The 15,821-nt window shown below is 41.9% G+C and overlaps 1 protein-coding gene across 2 annotated transcripts in view; it reads right to left on the bottom strand.

The window, feature by feature from the left end:
* WDR91 (WD repeat domain 91) overlaps window positions 1-15,758 on the bottom strand; it is a 31,382-nt gene extending 15,624 nt beyond the window's left edge. The window contains exons 1-6 of one of the 2 annotated variants that reach the window (XM_021710778.1): window positions 15,586-15,758; window positions 14,116-14,295; window positions 13,315-13,522; window positions 11,534-11,616; window positions 10,134-10,264; window positions 9,051-9,249 (exon numbers count right to left, since the gene is read on the bottom strand). In XM_021710778.1, coding sequence (XP_021566453.1) covers window positions 9,051-9,249; window positions 10,134-10,264; window positions 11,534-11,616; window positions 13,315-13,522; window positions 14,116-14,295; window positions 15,586-15,708 — 924 coding nt within the window. In that variant the 5' untranslated portion in view covers window positions 15,709-15,758. The remainder of the gene's footprint in view (window positions 1-9,050; window positions 9,250-10,133; window positions 10,265-11,533; window positions 11,617-13,314; window positions 13,523-14,115; window positions 14,296-15,585) is intronic. The other variant, XM_008054798.2, reaches the window with a different exon arrangement.
* Between the last annotated feature and the right edge of the window lie 63 nt (window positions 15,759-15,821).

Raw genomic sequence — 15,821 nt, 5'->3', positions numbered from 1 at the left:
AAAAAAAAAAAAAAAAAAGACAGCACAAAGAAAGGAAATCACAGGTACATATTGATACAAATATCAATCCAAAATTTCTAAGTAAAATACTACTGAATAGTCCCTCCAACACTACATTAAGAAAATAATGTACCATGATCAAGTGCCATTTATACTAGGAAAGCAACGATGGCTCAAAATAAGGAAATCTACTAGTATAATTCAACATAAATACATCTAAGGAGAAGTCATATGATTATCTCCATAGATGCTGAAAACCTTTGACCATACTCAGCTCAATTGCTACTAAAAGGATGTGAGAAAACAGAAATGGATGAATACTTCCTTAATATGATTTTTAAAATCTGCACATACATACATATGTGTGTGGTTGTGTATGTGTGCATAACACACACTACCCCGCTCTCCCAATCCTGAAGCCATCATCATACTTATCTGAAGCAGCCCTGCTGAGGAATAAGGTAAGATGCTCACTGTCCCCCTTACTATGGAACATTGTACTGGTCGTATTATACAAAAGAAACAATTAAGAGACTGAAGACTTGAAAAAGAAGTAAAGCTATCTTTTTGCAGATGACATGACAATAACCTGAAAAATCCTTGAGAATAAATGCTAAAACTAATTCAAAAGAACTCAACAAGGTAGAAAAATGTAAAACTGAAACGCAAAATCAGTAGACTTCATATATACAAATAATAACCAGGTATAGGATATAAGAGAAAGCCCTACTTATAATAGCAACAATAAATATAAAATATCTAGGACTAAAGTTAACAAAAAATGTGTGAAATCTATTTAAATAAATGTGTAAAACATCTCTAAAAGACATGAATGTAATCTGGAACAAAGAAAAGGCATCGCTTCTTGGACTGCATAAAACACCATCATCAAAATGTCAGTTCTCCCGAAAATGTGAATTTAAAATGTCCTCAATAAAAATATTGATAAAGTTAATATAGAAAAAATAAACAGAAAAAAATAGCTAGGAAAAAAAACAACACTGAAAAAGAAGAGCTATGGGGGGGGGGTAGTGATTAAACCTTCCAGATATTTAAACATACTACAAAGTCTCTAGAATTAAAACAGCATGGTACTGGAGCATGAATAGACAAAAAGATCAATGGAACAGAAAGTCTAAAACAGACCTAATTATAGATGGTAATTTAGTATATGTTAAAGGTGGTAGTTTCAAGTTACTGGAGCAAAGATAGAATTTTAATAAATGGCATGGGAACACCAGATGGCTATTTGAAAAAAAAAAAGAACAAATTAAACTCATTGTTAATTATTATACATGAGAATAAACTACAAATGAATCATATATATATCTAAATGTACAAAATGAAATAATGCAGGTACTAGATGAAAACACTGGTAAATTCCTCAATAATCTGGTTATACAGGAAGGTGAACTATAACTCAAAATTCAATTGCAGTAAAAATAAGAGACTAATAAATCTGGCTGCATAAAAAATAAACTTTTACTTGGCCAAAAAATACCTCAGGAAAAGTCAAAATATAAAGGACACAATGAGAAATAATGCTTGCAACAAGTATCTCGAAAAAACGCTTAATATCTCTGATATATAAAAAACTTAAAAATTGAAGGAAATACACCAAAATTTACATAGAAAAAGAGGGAAAGACGTTAACAGAATTTACAAAAGATATATAAAAATGGGCTTTAAGCATGTGAAAAGATGCTCATCTTCAAAGTAAACTGCACTAAGATCCCCTTTCTCACCCATCACATTGGCAAAAGCTCAGAGCTGCACTACAGATTCTGCTGGTGAAACTTTGGGGAACCAGAAATTCTCATACATTCCTGATGAGAATGCGAAATGGTAAAACCCAAATGGATTAGGGGAGAAAAAGGATTCTTTATACTATTCTTGGAATTTTTCTGTAAGATTTAAAGTATATAAAAATAAAAAGCTAAAAAATAAGGAGAAAAAGGGAATAAAGTCACAGTGTGATGTAAGTCATTCCTTTCAAACAAATCCATAAAACTGTGGCCAATACCTTCTGTATGGATAAAGAGCTGGAAAAAGTAAAACATGTTGGCAGAGCTGTATACTTGCTACACAATGACATGTGCACACAGGCACGTACAGAGACCTTCTGGGAGCCCCTTCCACATAGTGACCCTACCTTATACTCTTTGCATCCCTAGCACCCAGCACCCTGCCTGGCACAGGTGGGGCACTCATTAAAGACTAATACATGAATGGCTGAGCTGATGGATGGATGGATGAAGCTACATCAGCAACGAATAGCTGGAAGGAAGATCCTGACTCCATGAGATTTCTTCTGTTATAAACAGAACACCTGATGAATTACTTTGTTGAAAACTTCATCTCCCAGAAAATTAAGGATAAGGAAATTCTGCATACTGGGTTCATTTTTGACTTACAAGAAAAGCTGGTTGGCTATGTTCCCAAGACAAAAATTCTTGAGGAAAAGTGACTCCATCAGGGTGCAGGACAAAAAGGGAATCCTGAAACAGTCAGACACACACTCTAACTTTTAGGAACATACCTAAAAACATCTAGATAGAAGAAAAGATCTAAAAGGAAATTTGTTCATGTGTGAGGGATAACAGATTCTGAAGCATAAAATACTGGCCATTTTATGCCACAATAAGAAAGAAGGAAAACATTTAAAGGAATGAATGGTAAGTTCAAGTCATAAAGAACAATGTAAACCTATCAGAAAATGCTAGAAAAGCTAAAGCAAAAATGGAGCAGAAGCCCTAATGATGACAAGTTAAAGACAACAATAAGGACTCTGTATGAAGCCAAGGAACAAGCTCGTTATCTGGCTAGCTTGTATAGCACTGACTCATAATAAAAGGAACAAGCTCGTTATCTGGCTAACTTGTATAGCATTGACCCATAATAAAAGAAAGCAGAACTGCTTGACTTGTTGCTTTATTCCCTTCTATCTTCTTACATGGAGAATTTCCTATATATTTTCATAATAGTTCCCCTCAAGACAGAGAGAACAGAAGGCAAATGCTACACTGTTCAAAGAACACACTCCAAGTACTTCCATGAAGAAAGCAAAAATGGTAAACCTGTGCTGATCAGCCACAAACATTTTAATTCCAAGTATCAGAAGTGTATCAATAACAATTGTGTGCAGGTTCTGGGAGGACAAAATCCAGTGAGATGTAAGGGTCCACTCCTCAGGAGCTTGCCTATTCCAGTTGGGAGCGCTGTCAAGGCCAGGTCTGGGGAGGCGGTGGGCAGTTGAGTCACGTCCTGCTTCTTCAAACGACACTCTGAAATCCCCGTAAGAACAAGTCACTGAAAATGTAGACACTGAACAGCCACATAAACAGTCCAGGGGGGCCACTTCCACCATATCTTGTGCCTGCTACATGCATAAGGGTGGACTGCCCTGGGACCAAAGGTGGGAAACGCTACAGAGAGAGACAGGCACTTTTTGGGCCTCTGCTTGCCTTACTCTCACCCTCCACCTGATAAATGGTGTTTTATCCTTTTTCACACTTGGTGCTAAGATTACTCAACTCAGCTGGGCTCGGTGGCTCAGCCTGTAATCCCGCACCTTGGGAGGCTGAGATGAGTGGACTGCCTGAGCCCACAGGTTTGAGACCCGCCTGGGCAACTTGGCAAAACCTCATCTCTACAATAAACCAAAAATCAGCCAGGCGTGGTAGTGCGCGCCTGTAATTCCGGCTACTCAGAAGGCTGAGGCGGAAGGATTGCCAGAGCCCAGCAGGTCGAGGCTGCGGTGGCCGGAAGCAGCCACTGCACTCCAGTCTGGGTGACAGAGTGAGACTCCAACTTAAAAAAAAAAAAAAGATTACTCAACTCAACTGGCCCATATTGATGGAATGAGGAGACTTCAAATTCCTTTAGCTAACTCAAAAGCCACTTGTAATGCTTACCTAGCAAGAGCAGAAAATATGACATTAAGAAATACAAAGACGGCCGGGTGCAGTGGCTCAAGCCTGTAATCCTAGCACTTTGGGAGGCTGAGGAGAGAGGACTACCTGAGCCCACAGGATCGAGACCAGCCCAGATAACTTGGTGAGACCTCCACTCTACAGTAAATCAAAAAATTAGCTGGGCATAGCAGCGCATGCCTGTAGTTCCAGCTACTAGGAAGGGTGAGGTGAAGGATCACCTGAGCCCAGCAGGTCAAGGCTGTGGTCACCAGGAGTGTACCACTGCACTCCAGCCTGGGTGACAGAGTGAGACTCCAACTCAAAAAAAAAATTAAACAACACAAAGACAACATTTTCCTCACAGGTCAAGATGGCAACAACGATATCCAGTACTAATTAAGAAAACTGCTTTTAAAACAATAAGGTAGAAAGAATGAACTTAAGCATGACCTATCAGATCCTGCTTAAAGTGTTTCAGCTTCTCCTTAAACTGTATCTAAGTCACTAATAACAAAAAATAATAATGTGATGAATATTGCTGTTCACAAAATTCCTTAATAAGTTGGTTAAGGTCAATTTGTGTCTAGCTTCAAATGTATATATAACTTAAGTAAATGTTTACTGTGATGTAACTATTAACTAGAAGTTTTATTTTGTTTTAAGGGAAAACCTCATAAAAATCTAAACTGTTGGCTTTATATGAGGGGGGAACCCAAAAAACCCCCAGAATTTACTGATTTTAAATTGTGAATTTTTTTCTCCATGTTTAAATTTCAATCAACTTCGAAGTACTCGCTGTGTGATACAATGCACCGATCAAGATGCTTTTCCCACTACTCAAAACAGTTTTTGAACTCATCAATTTTGATGTCTTTTAGTGCTTCTGTCAGTTTTTTGTTTCACCTCTTCCACAGTGGTAAAGTATTTCCCTTTGGGAACTTTTCTATCCAAGGAAATAAAAAAAAAAATCAGGATGAGATCTGGTGAATAGGGAGGGTGAGGCACAGGGGTTATTAAGCTTTTGGTCAAAAACTGCTGAACACTCAGAGCAGTGTGGACTAGTGGCTCGTAAATCACCCATCATGAAATGGGCAAATGCATTGAAAGAATCTCTAAAGAAAACTCACTGAAGCCAAACATAGCCTCTCACAACAATGCTAGCTGGTATACTGATGCCAATGGGCTCCTAGAACATTCATCTAGTGGAGGAAGTCTGTACTACAAAGGGCTTGCCCTCCAAAATATAATTCTGGGTTTTTTTTTTGGCAGGGAGGGTCCTCCTTCATATAACATAACAATCCAATGATCTAAATTATATTATTTTAGAATCTACCTAACTCTTATAGTTCAGAAGAGATATTATAACCTATGTCTTGTCATTTGACCTTCTTATTTCTCACTCTGGAGACATAAGAAATAATTTCCAGGGGCCTAAGTAGATCAGGAGGGATTTCAAAGCCTCACAGAGCTTGTCAGGCAGTCATCAAATAGGACAGGACAGGAAACAAGTTCCAGTCATTTGGTCTCACCTGAAGCAAAACAAAACCACCCAGGAAACAGGTTCTCACAACACAGAAATGATTGAACAAAAGACAGACTCTTCCCCATCCCGTCAAGGTCCACTGCAACAGCCACTAGAGCAGCAGTTGTTACTGACAAAGTCTCAACCACTGACAGGTAATTTGATATTAATAAGAGTTATAAGTACAGAAGTTTACCGACACTTTGCTTTCTTTACATTATAGTCAATTAAATGTTATCTCTACAATAAGGTAATTTCCACTTGCAGTCCGATGGCTTACCAAGTGGGTGTGAAGTAACAGAATTATTGCTGGGAGGAAGGATAAAGTACATACTGCAGGCCGTGAGAGCCAACAGCAACACAGGCCAGCCTGTTCTCAATGTGTCTTCCCTGGCTATTCTAATTAGAGATCTCAAAAAAGCTTGGAAATTATGGTTTTGCAGTTACCTCCATTACAAAAAAATTTTCCTCTAGACAAATATTGAAAGCCTAAAAATTGTGCACTGCCATCTATTTTGCAAGAATGATGCTATTGTCATGTCAGGAATAATGACAACAAGTACAGCAACCAATCACAAGCAAGCAAAATGCTGATGTGAATGAAATTCAGGATCCTCTAAATAAATAATATTTAAAATAAGAAAGTCTCATCATTTTACATAGTTGTTTTTTGGGGTTTTTTTTAGTTGGAGTCTCACTCTGTTGCCCAGGCTGGAGTGCAGTGGCACACTCACGGCCACCCCAGTGTCAACCTGCTGGACTCTGAAAATCCTTCCACCTCAGTCTTCCAAGTAGCTGGAACTATAGGCGTGTGCTACCACACCCGGCCAATTTTTGATTTATTGAAGAGACGAGGTCTCGCCAAGTTGCCTGGACTGGTCTCAAACCTGCGGGCTTAGGCAATCCGCTCACCTCGGCCTCCAAAAGTGCTGGGATTACAGGCTGAGCCACCAAGCCCAGCCACTTTACTTATTGTTAATTTAATAATAAAATACGGTAATTTTTGTGTGTGCTTATTCCTTAACAGTACAAAAGAAACAAGGGCTCTAGTGTGGTCATAGTGAAAAAAAAAAGACTGTATGCTAAATATGCACTGTCAAAACAATGTGGCCTATTTTAAAACCAGTGTCACAGTACATTGAGTTCAGAGCAGTATATTATCAAAATTATAGAAAGTGATCCTACCACATACTGCATTTGGTATTAGTGAGACAGGATCTAGAAGTGTATACTCAAATTTGGGCATCAACTCCAACAGAGGGACTGAAACATTAGAATGCCCCCTCAGAGAAGAAGCCCAGGATGCAAGGGTCTAGAAATCATGCCATAGGAGCAAACAGTTGAGGGGCCGGGGGTAAAGAGTGTTTGGCATGGAAAAGATAGTAAGGATTACCCTATCCAAGGAGACTTACTCTATGTAGCTCCAGAGGGAAAAGCTAAGATCAATGAGTAAAAGTCATAAATAATTTTCTACTAACTGCTTTCTAAACATGCACACACTCCCACTTCGACAAGCAGTGAGCTCTGTGTCACAGGAGGCAATCAACTGAGACGTGTTCTTTTATACTCAGGATGGTGGGCCTGATGACCTTTAAGTTTCCCTCTAACTCTTTAATTCTGTGATTTTGAGAACTGAGATATCACTGCTGAATCTAAATAATCTACCGTCAATTAAAAAAACAAGTGACTTGAACACTGGGTTTTTCCAATTGTAGATATTTGTGGTCTCCATTCAGGAACTGGAAACTTTGCTCACCATACCAGGACCCAACCTTTGTTCTATTATCTTTTAGAGGCAAGATAAGGAATGTTTTGCTGCAATTATACATTCTTACCCTCATCTCTTGGGTGTAAACTTGCACAAAAAATTTCCAATTCCATTTCAACTTCACCCGTGACACACAGTTCCTGACCACAGAAAGAGTATGGCTGCAGGCTTATCCCCAAACAAGTTGTCTCTGTTTTCTTTCACTGTAAGTTAATGAAACTGAATTTCATAATTTCAAGCTATTCCAAGGGACTCAACACTCCATACATCATCTATTAAACTTATAAAAAGTTGCACAGTGAAAGACATCTGGAAAGTATAAACAATACAGCTTACATGGTCACATTCCACAGAACTAGAATTCTAATTTTAAAAATTAGAATGATCAAAAAAAATTCACAGGAGTAACCATGACTGATTGGTTTTTAACTGCTTCATCTCTCAGGGATGCTAAGATTATAGTCATTTTGTATTAATGGCAGTTTAGGCCTCAGAACTGACTCAAATACCCAAGTAGGCCAGTACCTACAGGAATACAACTTCTATTACTAAAATTTACTGAGTGCTGATCATCTGCCAGATGCTACATATAACAAGGGCTCTTTTCTATCAGTTCAACTAATCCTCCCCTGGAAAGTATGTACTATTATTATTATCCCAAGCAAATTGGGGCGAGTTTAAGCAATCTGAGCACCAAACACAAAATGAGGAGCCAGGGCTATCAGTGAAGTTGCCTGACTCCAAAGCCCATGCTCTATCTGATCCAGTGTTCTGCTCAACAATATGAAGCCCAAGGGCTGCATTCCAATGGTAGCCTGGGGGCAGACCTTGCCTCCCTGGGTACAAGTAGCCCCAAGCTACAGCATCACTTGAAACTGGTCTCACAGCAAGAGTGGTAGAAGAGGAAGGCACTGACTATGACGACTTACTTTATCTGTAACTAATAAAAATACACTAAAAGAGAAAGTGCCTCATCCAAGCAATAAAGTATAACTCTGAGTCGGTTAAACTTTCACTCCGGCATTCATTTCTGAAAGCAACGAATTCCAACAATCTCTGCTAGGAAAACTATTTAGTGGGACCATTGGCTGTTTTGGACATAAGCTGATAGCAAAGAAATTATCTTGCAATCTTCTATAAAAAGTGAAAATTCTTTGCAAAATCAGCAAATTTCAGCCTGTGGCAAAATACATGGATTCAGAGGTAACTTAATTGACTCTTTAGCCAAACACTACTTTATATCCCCAAAATTCAGAATTCCAGAACTGCCTGAACGCACGCTTGAGCCACCAAAACACATAAGCCTTCATGAGTTCACAGGAAATTACTGAGAAAAGGGGAGGAACTCTTGAAAGCCTACTTCTGTCATCATCAGCTATCCACTACTTCACCTAGGGAGTGCTGCCACAGACTTTTGAGAGCTGACACATAAGTGCGTGTTTGGGGGCAGAGAGCAGTCACTTGGACCAGGAGACCTATGTCTGAGTTCTTGCACTGTCCTTGATCAGTACGCATGTGCCAGCCAACTGTCTCGACCGTCACAATGCCTGCAGTTCCAGCCACAGGTGAGGATGGGTTATGGTGGATGGGATGCATTAGGTGGATTTTCCTCTTTGTTCCTCCACTATGGCTTTACCTATATTCTCACCCTACAGAGCTATCATTTTGTGAGGGGAAAGGCAGGGGAGGGAGAAGAAAGGGAATGAGATGGGAATTTAGGATTTCACCAACATAATCAGTCCTAAAGGGAGGGAAAGCGAGTCTACAATTGACAAGGAGGTCTGAAAGCACAGTCAGATGTCAGGGGCTTCTTGACAAGAGTTAGAAAGGCAGGACTCATGGTTACCTGACTGCTGAAGGACTCTTTCTTGGCCGAGCTCTGAGCCTGAGAGGGACCCTGGGCAGGTGACAATCTTGAGGGGCTCTTCTTACTCTGAGGCAGTAGCAAGGACAGGAAGCCCACGCGAGGTGAATGGGAGAGGGAGGTGTTCCTCTGGCTGCACACCATGGCTCTGGTCAAGAAGACATACCACAGAGTCACAGGACTGGAGCAGAACGTGGAAAAACCAGGAACACAGATCTCCTGGGCATTGGATGATATGCTAGTGACTGGGCCTCAGTCAAGTCCAGGAGCCTGGGCTTTAAGGTGGCATTATCCTTGGTACCATTTCCTGTACAAAGGGAGCCAACAGCTTATCTGTTACAATGGTGAAGTCCGCAGCTCTTGTTTGTGGACTATAGTAAAGTTCAGAGCTGTCTTGTCCAATAGCCACTGGCCACATATGCTACTAGGCACATGAAATGTGGTCAGTCCAAACTGAAATGTGATGGAGGTACAAAATACACACTGGAATTCAAAGGCTTAGTAAGAAAAAAAGTATAAAATAGTTCATTGATATTTGTTTGCATTCATTCCATGTTTAAATGACATTTTGAATACACTGGGCTAATAAAATATAGCATTAAAATTAACTTCACTTGTTTTGTTTTACTTTTTTAAATGTAGCCACTAAAAAAGTTTAAATTACATCTTTGAATCTTGAGGAGGGGACTCTCCTCTCTTTCTCACTCTAATTTTCTTCCTAAATAAACTGTATTTTCCAGACTAAAAAAAAAGACTTCGAAATAGTGGTTGTGCTTTATTTATCCAGGCTATGCACATCTGGATGTACAAATCCCTGACTGTGCAGTTCTACCCCCAACTCCCCTGCAGCTCTGGGCAGAGTCAGAGGCTCAGAGGTTGAGAACAACTCCTAGAGGACTTACAGGCCATGGAGACTTTACTCATAAAGGTCTGAAGCAAGAGGAGTGTGTGCCCAGGAGTTCTTTGGCAGGCACAGGGGGCCAGGGCAAGGTAGGGTCAGAAGAAACCCTGGGCTGAGAGCACAAAGGACAAAGGAGGAACACAGAGGTCACTGAATATACTCACAGTTCTGAGTCCCCCAGGCGGTCCATACTGGAAACATAGGGAGGCAATTTGTGTTGGACCAAGGCCTCTTCCTCTTCTGGCTGTTGCTCCTCTTTCTTCAGTCGGTGAATTTCAGCTTGCAATGCAAAAAGCTATGAAGGAGTGGGGCTGAGTTAGCCGGTGATCTCACCTAACCTTCCCCATACTGAGGAAGACTTCTAGACACATCATATCTGAACCCAAACTCAGTAGTTCAGAGTGCCACTTGCCCCAGCCTCAAAGAGCTCATCTCACTCTCTGTTCATTGTGGTTTGGAAAAATGCAAAAGTGAGAAAAACCAAAAACCATCAGAAATTCAAAAACCTACTTTTTTTGAACTGTTTGTTTTGTTTTGTTGAGTTGGAGTCTCACTCTGTTACCCAGGCTGGAGTGCCATGGAACACTCACAGCCACCCCAGTGTCAACTTGCTGGGCTCAGGCAATCCTTCCCCCTCAGCCTTCCAAGTAGCTGGAACTACAGGTGCACTGCCACACCCGGCTAATTTTTGATTTATTATACAGATGAGGTCTCGCCAAGTTACCCAGGCTGGTCTCAAACCCACGGGCTCAGGCAAACCACTCGCCTTGGCCTCCTAAAGTGCTGGAATTACAGGTTGAGACACCAAGCCCGGCCTTTTTTTCTTTTTTTTTTAATTTGACTTGCTTCTTCCTGAATTCTCTAAGAAAAATAGAGTCACCCAATCCTGCTTTGATCTTTGAAATCTACAAAATCAGGTTTTAGAATTCTCATGGAAAATATTTAATAATTTATAACATTTTTAGCCATTTGCCTAAAGAAAATTACATATACAAACACACCCTTTCAAAACTCAAGAATCCAAAACCCTAAAATCCTAAATAGCTTATAATCTTTCTTTTCCTGAAAATATCACTTACAGAACTCTTAATTTCAGGACAGAGAAATGCTCCTTACACAAAATGTAAAGGAAAATGTGGGTCCCCTGGCTCTATCATTTTTATCGAACTAGAGAAACATAGCTGAATAGGAAGAATTAAATTATAGCTGGGCTGTAAACAATATATACATGGCTGTAGGTAGAAAAAGCCTGGGAAGATAAAGTAGACATATGAAAACAGGTTAGTTGTAAGGTGGCATGGATACATACAATATTTTTCTCCTTAAAAGTTCATTACTTTTACTATATTGTTTATGCTATACATGTGACTTAAAATGTGAATCTTGCCTCTAGTTTTCAGAGATATTAGAGTCTCCAAATCACCAATACTGATATTCTGGTGACTTATTTTAAGCCAAGAATAGTTTGGTTTTCCTATATTTAATCAACCCTCCACTTCCACTACCTAATTTCACACACAAAAACAGAAGTACCTCCCCAGAAGCAAGCCTGTTCAGAACAAACCTTCTGACGCAGAATTTCATTTTCTTCTTGAACCTGGTTGGTCCTCTGACACTCTGCATCAAAGTTCAGGATCACAGGCACTGGTGCACAAAGTTAAAGAACAAGCCTGCCTGCAAAACATGTAAAAGTCCTTCCCAAACTCTTGACACAACAGCAGAACACATGAAAACACATGAGACACAGAGAACAGAGTACAGGACTGGTGCTGTGGGGTCTTACCAGCTTTATGAAATAGTCTTTCTCTTGTCTCCTGGTCTGTTACTCTAGGTCTAGCCTGATTTAGACATACTCACAGACACATGACCATCTGCCTGGCCAGCCCACAGAGAAAACATAAATCCAAACCTGAATATTTTCCCCAAAATACCAGTAGTAAAGCCCTAGTCCCCAGCTGGCTTCATAGCCAGTCTAAACTTTAGGGAGGTCAATACAAACATTCAGCTAAAAGCAGCCCTGGAGGTCCGTGGCTCCATAAACACATGGCCAGTGAGGCAGAAAAATCAGCCTCTTGGTTTCCCCTCCCCAGACTGAACCTCTCTCCGGCAAAGGTTGAGACTGAGAAGAAAAAGCTTTCTGCAGATTGTATGGCTACACACCACTCTAAGAACATCCACATTCTAGCTTAGGGTTTTGGTCTTTCCCACTGCCTCAGACAGCTTCAGTCAGGAGGAGAAAACAGCAGATGGGGGTCTCAATACTGGGGAAGCCAACTGAAGCTTACATGTACATGACCTAGTTTGAGGGGCATTGAAAATCTCTCGAGTGAGTTTCAATTTTCCTGACATGGTCATGCCATAACCACACTGCTAATTTCACTGGAAAGTCCTCGGGATAAAGAGAGGCAACAAAGGGGAGAAAAAAGGCAGCTCTGGCAAGGGCAGAATTCACACCCGTCCGCAACACAGAAAGAGCAAAGGCGGGAAAGGAGCCTTTCCCATTTCCATCAGAAAGTGTTCTTATGAGTCTAAGCTTTAGGAAGGTCAGTACAGACATTCAGCTAAAAGCAACCTCCCGTGGAACTAAAACACCTCTTAATGCCCAAATTTATCAGTGCCAGGCAGCCCCATCCAAACCAGACTCCCTTCTCTTCCCCTAGATTTCCAGTCTGGAGAGCATGAACAGCATATACCCCAGGATCTCAGATTTTCCAAGACAAAAATGTGTATTTTTGTACATTCTGGTAGGCTTTAAATTATTTACCTACATCCTCATTATTCTGTCTCTCAAATAGCCACATATATATTCTTAAACCTACTTTGTTTTCTGGCAACTTGAGGAACACTGAGATTACTATTAGAGACAGTAACCCAAACACCAATGCATGCAGCAAGTTCCAACCCAAGAAGTATTCTCATCTACTGCCTAATCCCAGCAAAAACAAGTGACATCCCTGATGATACAATTTCATGCATAAGAGAGGGTACTTTTGAGACTGCCTGGATGCTCCACAAAGCTGCTGCCTTCCAGCCTCTGTGCCTGCCTACAGACTTTAGTATTAGCACCCAGCTGCTGCCGCCATCCCCACCCATGCCAGTCAGCTATTACTTCAGCAGCACAGTGTTAGAACTGAGGTTTATGAATCCCTGGCCTACTGACAAAAGCAATCACAATTTGTCCAGCCTCCTTCTGTGGTCCCTCTCAATGATCCTTGGGCATTTTGTAGAAGAAATGGCTGTATCCTGAACAGCCAGTTACTGATCACACGGTCTGAGGATGATCTGAAGGTGAGGTCTAAAGATGCTTCTGGCTGGGCCCAGAGCCCCAGGCAGCTGAAAGGATATGCATGCACTGAAACAGGACGCTCAGGAAGTTGTGCAGGGACACAATAAAGGTGTCAGCCCACTGTCGAGAAAAGTAGGTAGCAAAGGTGGGGTTGGTGTCTGGTGATGGCAGGAAGGGCAAGACAAACCAATCTTTCCACTCGGCCTGGTTCTGGAGTTCCGTGGCCTGTTTTGCAAAGAACTCCTGAGCCTTGTCATTTCTGTTTGTCTGATAAGACACAAGGAGGTAGCAAGGACAGGGAAAAGACAGAAGTTCAGAGGTAAGATTCTTCATCACTGTACAGCAGACAGCCTTTGTCTTGCCATGTAAGAGGCAAAACAGGATTTACAAATTCCATAATATAAAGAAAATCATCACTCTTTTCTCAAAGACCTTGTATTTCAAAGCTGGTTTAAATTGAAGTTCTAGTGATAAATGCCATTCTAAAAATTAATCCCTACTTTATGTGCAAATAATTCAATGACTTATTCCTGCAGGTTAGCTATAATCTTTACTACTCAAACTAACTCAGTTACTTATATTCTTTAAAACACTACCTCTGTTTTAAGCTTACATGCTTAAAACAAGAGAGGAAATAGGAATGAGGAAGACAAGTCAGATGATCCACTGATGAGAAGGAAAAAAAAATCATGATGAGAAAAAAAAAAGAGTCGGAAAACAGGCAAAAATAACTTGCACTATGATTGTTCCACTCTTTTCCATAGTAAGGCACAGAATCCTCCGGGGCTAAAAGAAACGCTATTTCTGGATCAAAGAGCTCTTTCCACCAAGGGAAACAAAACCCCTGAATCAACAAGCACCTGGATTGTGTAGACTAGATAAAAGCGCAACAGGCTGGTTTTCAACTTGTTGATGGTGGGTCTATATATATCCTCCAAGCGGCTAAAGAGTCGACGCTCCAGGTAGCTCCAATAATCCCGAAGGGCAGCCAAGTCATACACCTGCATTAACTGCTGCAGCTGGTCCACAATTTTGTCCACCTGTTGAGAGAAAGATAATACAGTAGATGGTAAAGAACAGAAGGGAATTCTCTATGGCCAGGATGGCAAGGAGGTCATGGTTCCTTTTGTCATGGTTTCTGGATGTTAAAATACTTTTTTTAAAGTTAGCAATCTATAAAATTTTCAAACCATATTAATGTAACAGCTTTTAAGTTATTTTCTGATGTTAGATATGTAGTTTGACCCTCTTGAAATTTCAGGTGTAATTCTTCACCTGAAATTTCAGGTATAATTCTTCAGGTTTTGGATCTGCTTCTGACTTACTTGACACATTTTGCAACGTCACTTCAACTGTGGTCTCAGTTGCCTCACAGAGTATAAGACTGTCTCCATGGGCCTCCTCCCAGTTCCACAATTCCAGGATTCCAAGGATCACAAGGAGATGCACTGACTCCTTCCACATCATCAAAGTTCCACCAAAGCCCTGGTAGCTGCTCAGAATGTCAGCCAAATAAGTCGCCTCCTTATAAGGAGCAATTACACCAGAGTTCACAATTTGGAAAAGGGTTTGGATACCAATAACAATCCAACCCCCCTATATTACGGATCAGGCCACTGAAGCCAGAGAAGATAAACGATTCGCTTTTGCCACTAAGTAGCCACTAACTTTGACAAGAAACCAGATCTAACTCCTCTCCAGTGCTCTTGCTACTAGCTCACTGCCTTTCTCATTGAAGTCAGCATAAACATACAAACCCAACACCTTTAAAGAGAAAATCATGTCAGCGCAAGGGAAGTTTGTGTTGTAAAACGTGCAACGAGGTCTTCCTCAACTGCAGAAACAAAATTGCCAATGAGTTCGTGGCAAGTCCGTTTCAAACAAACGCCGCAGATACTCGAACCTAGCTAACGTTACGGCCTGCAGACCCCTTTGCTCTCACTGCCATCGGAAGCCAACCCTTCAATGTATGTTACCCAAGCTCAACCAACTACCTAACTTCGGCCTCTAAGACCTCCTCGCCATCCTGGCCGAGGACTGGCCTGCAAGGAGGCTGGAAGGCTGGGGTGGAGAACAGAGCCCTGGACCAGGAGTGGGGGCATCTGGGCTCCAGCCTCGGCGACGCGCCTGACTTGCAGGGCAACTCCAGACGAATCACGTCCGTCCGAGGGCCTCAGTTCCTCATCTGGCCCGCGAAGCGGCGCGCGGCTGTCTCCGGTCCCGCCCGCGCGAGTGACAGCGCCGCTCCCACCCGAGGGCGGTGCTGGGGAAAACCCGCTCCCCGGCTCCTCGGGCCACCTCCGCCAGCGCCGCGCCCGCCGGCCGCTCACCCGGAACCCCTTCTCCTTGTCCGCCTTGATCTCGGCGTCCAGCTGCCGCAACGTGTGCGTGAAGCCGCGGAAGAGCAGGTATTCGCGGACCAGCTCGTCGGTACGCTCCACGGCCTCCGCCATCGCTGCGCCAGCGCCCCGAGAGGCCGCGCGGCGCGGACGGAGGGGCGGGGCGGGGGGGGGGGGGGCGGGATGGGATGGGGCGGGGCCGGGCGCGGGGCTACGTCACCCGGCCG

Source organism: Carlito syrichta, unplaced genomic scaffold, assembly GCF_000164805.1.
Source record: "Carlito syrichta isolate Samal-C Ts95f unplaced genomic scaffold, Tarsius_syrichta-2.0.1 Scaffold301530, whole genome shotgun sequence".
Classification (NCBI taxonomy): domain Eukaryota; kingdom Metazoa; phylum Chordata; class Mammalia; order Primates; family Tarsiidae; genus Carlito; species Carlito syrichta.
This window is presented reverse-complemented; position numbering and strand designations above follow the sequence as displayed.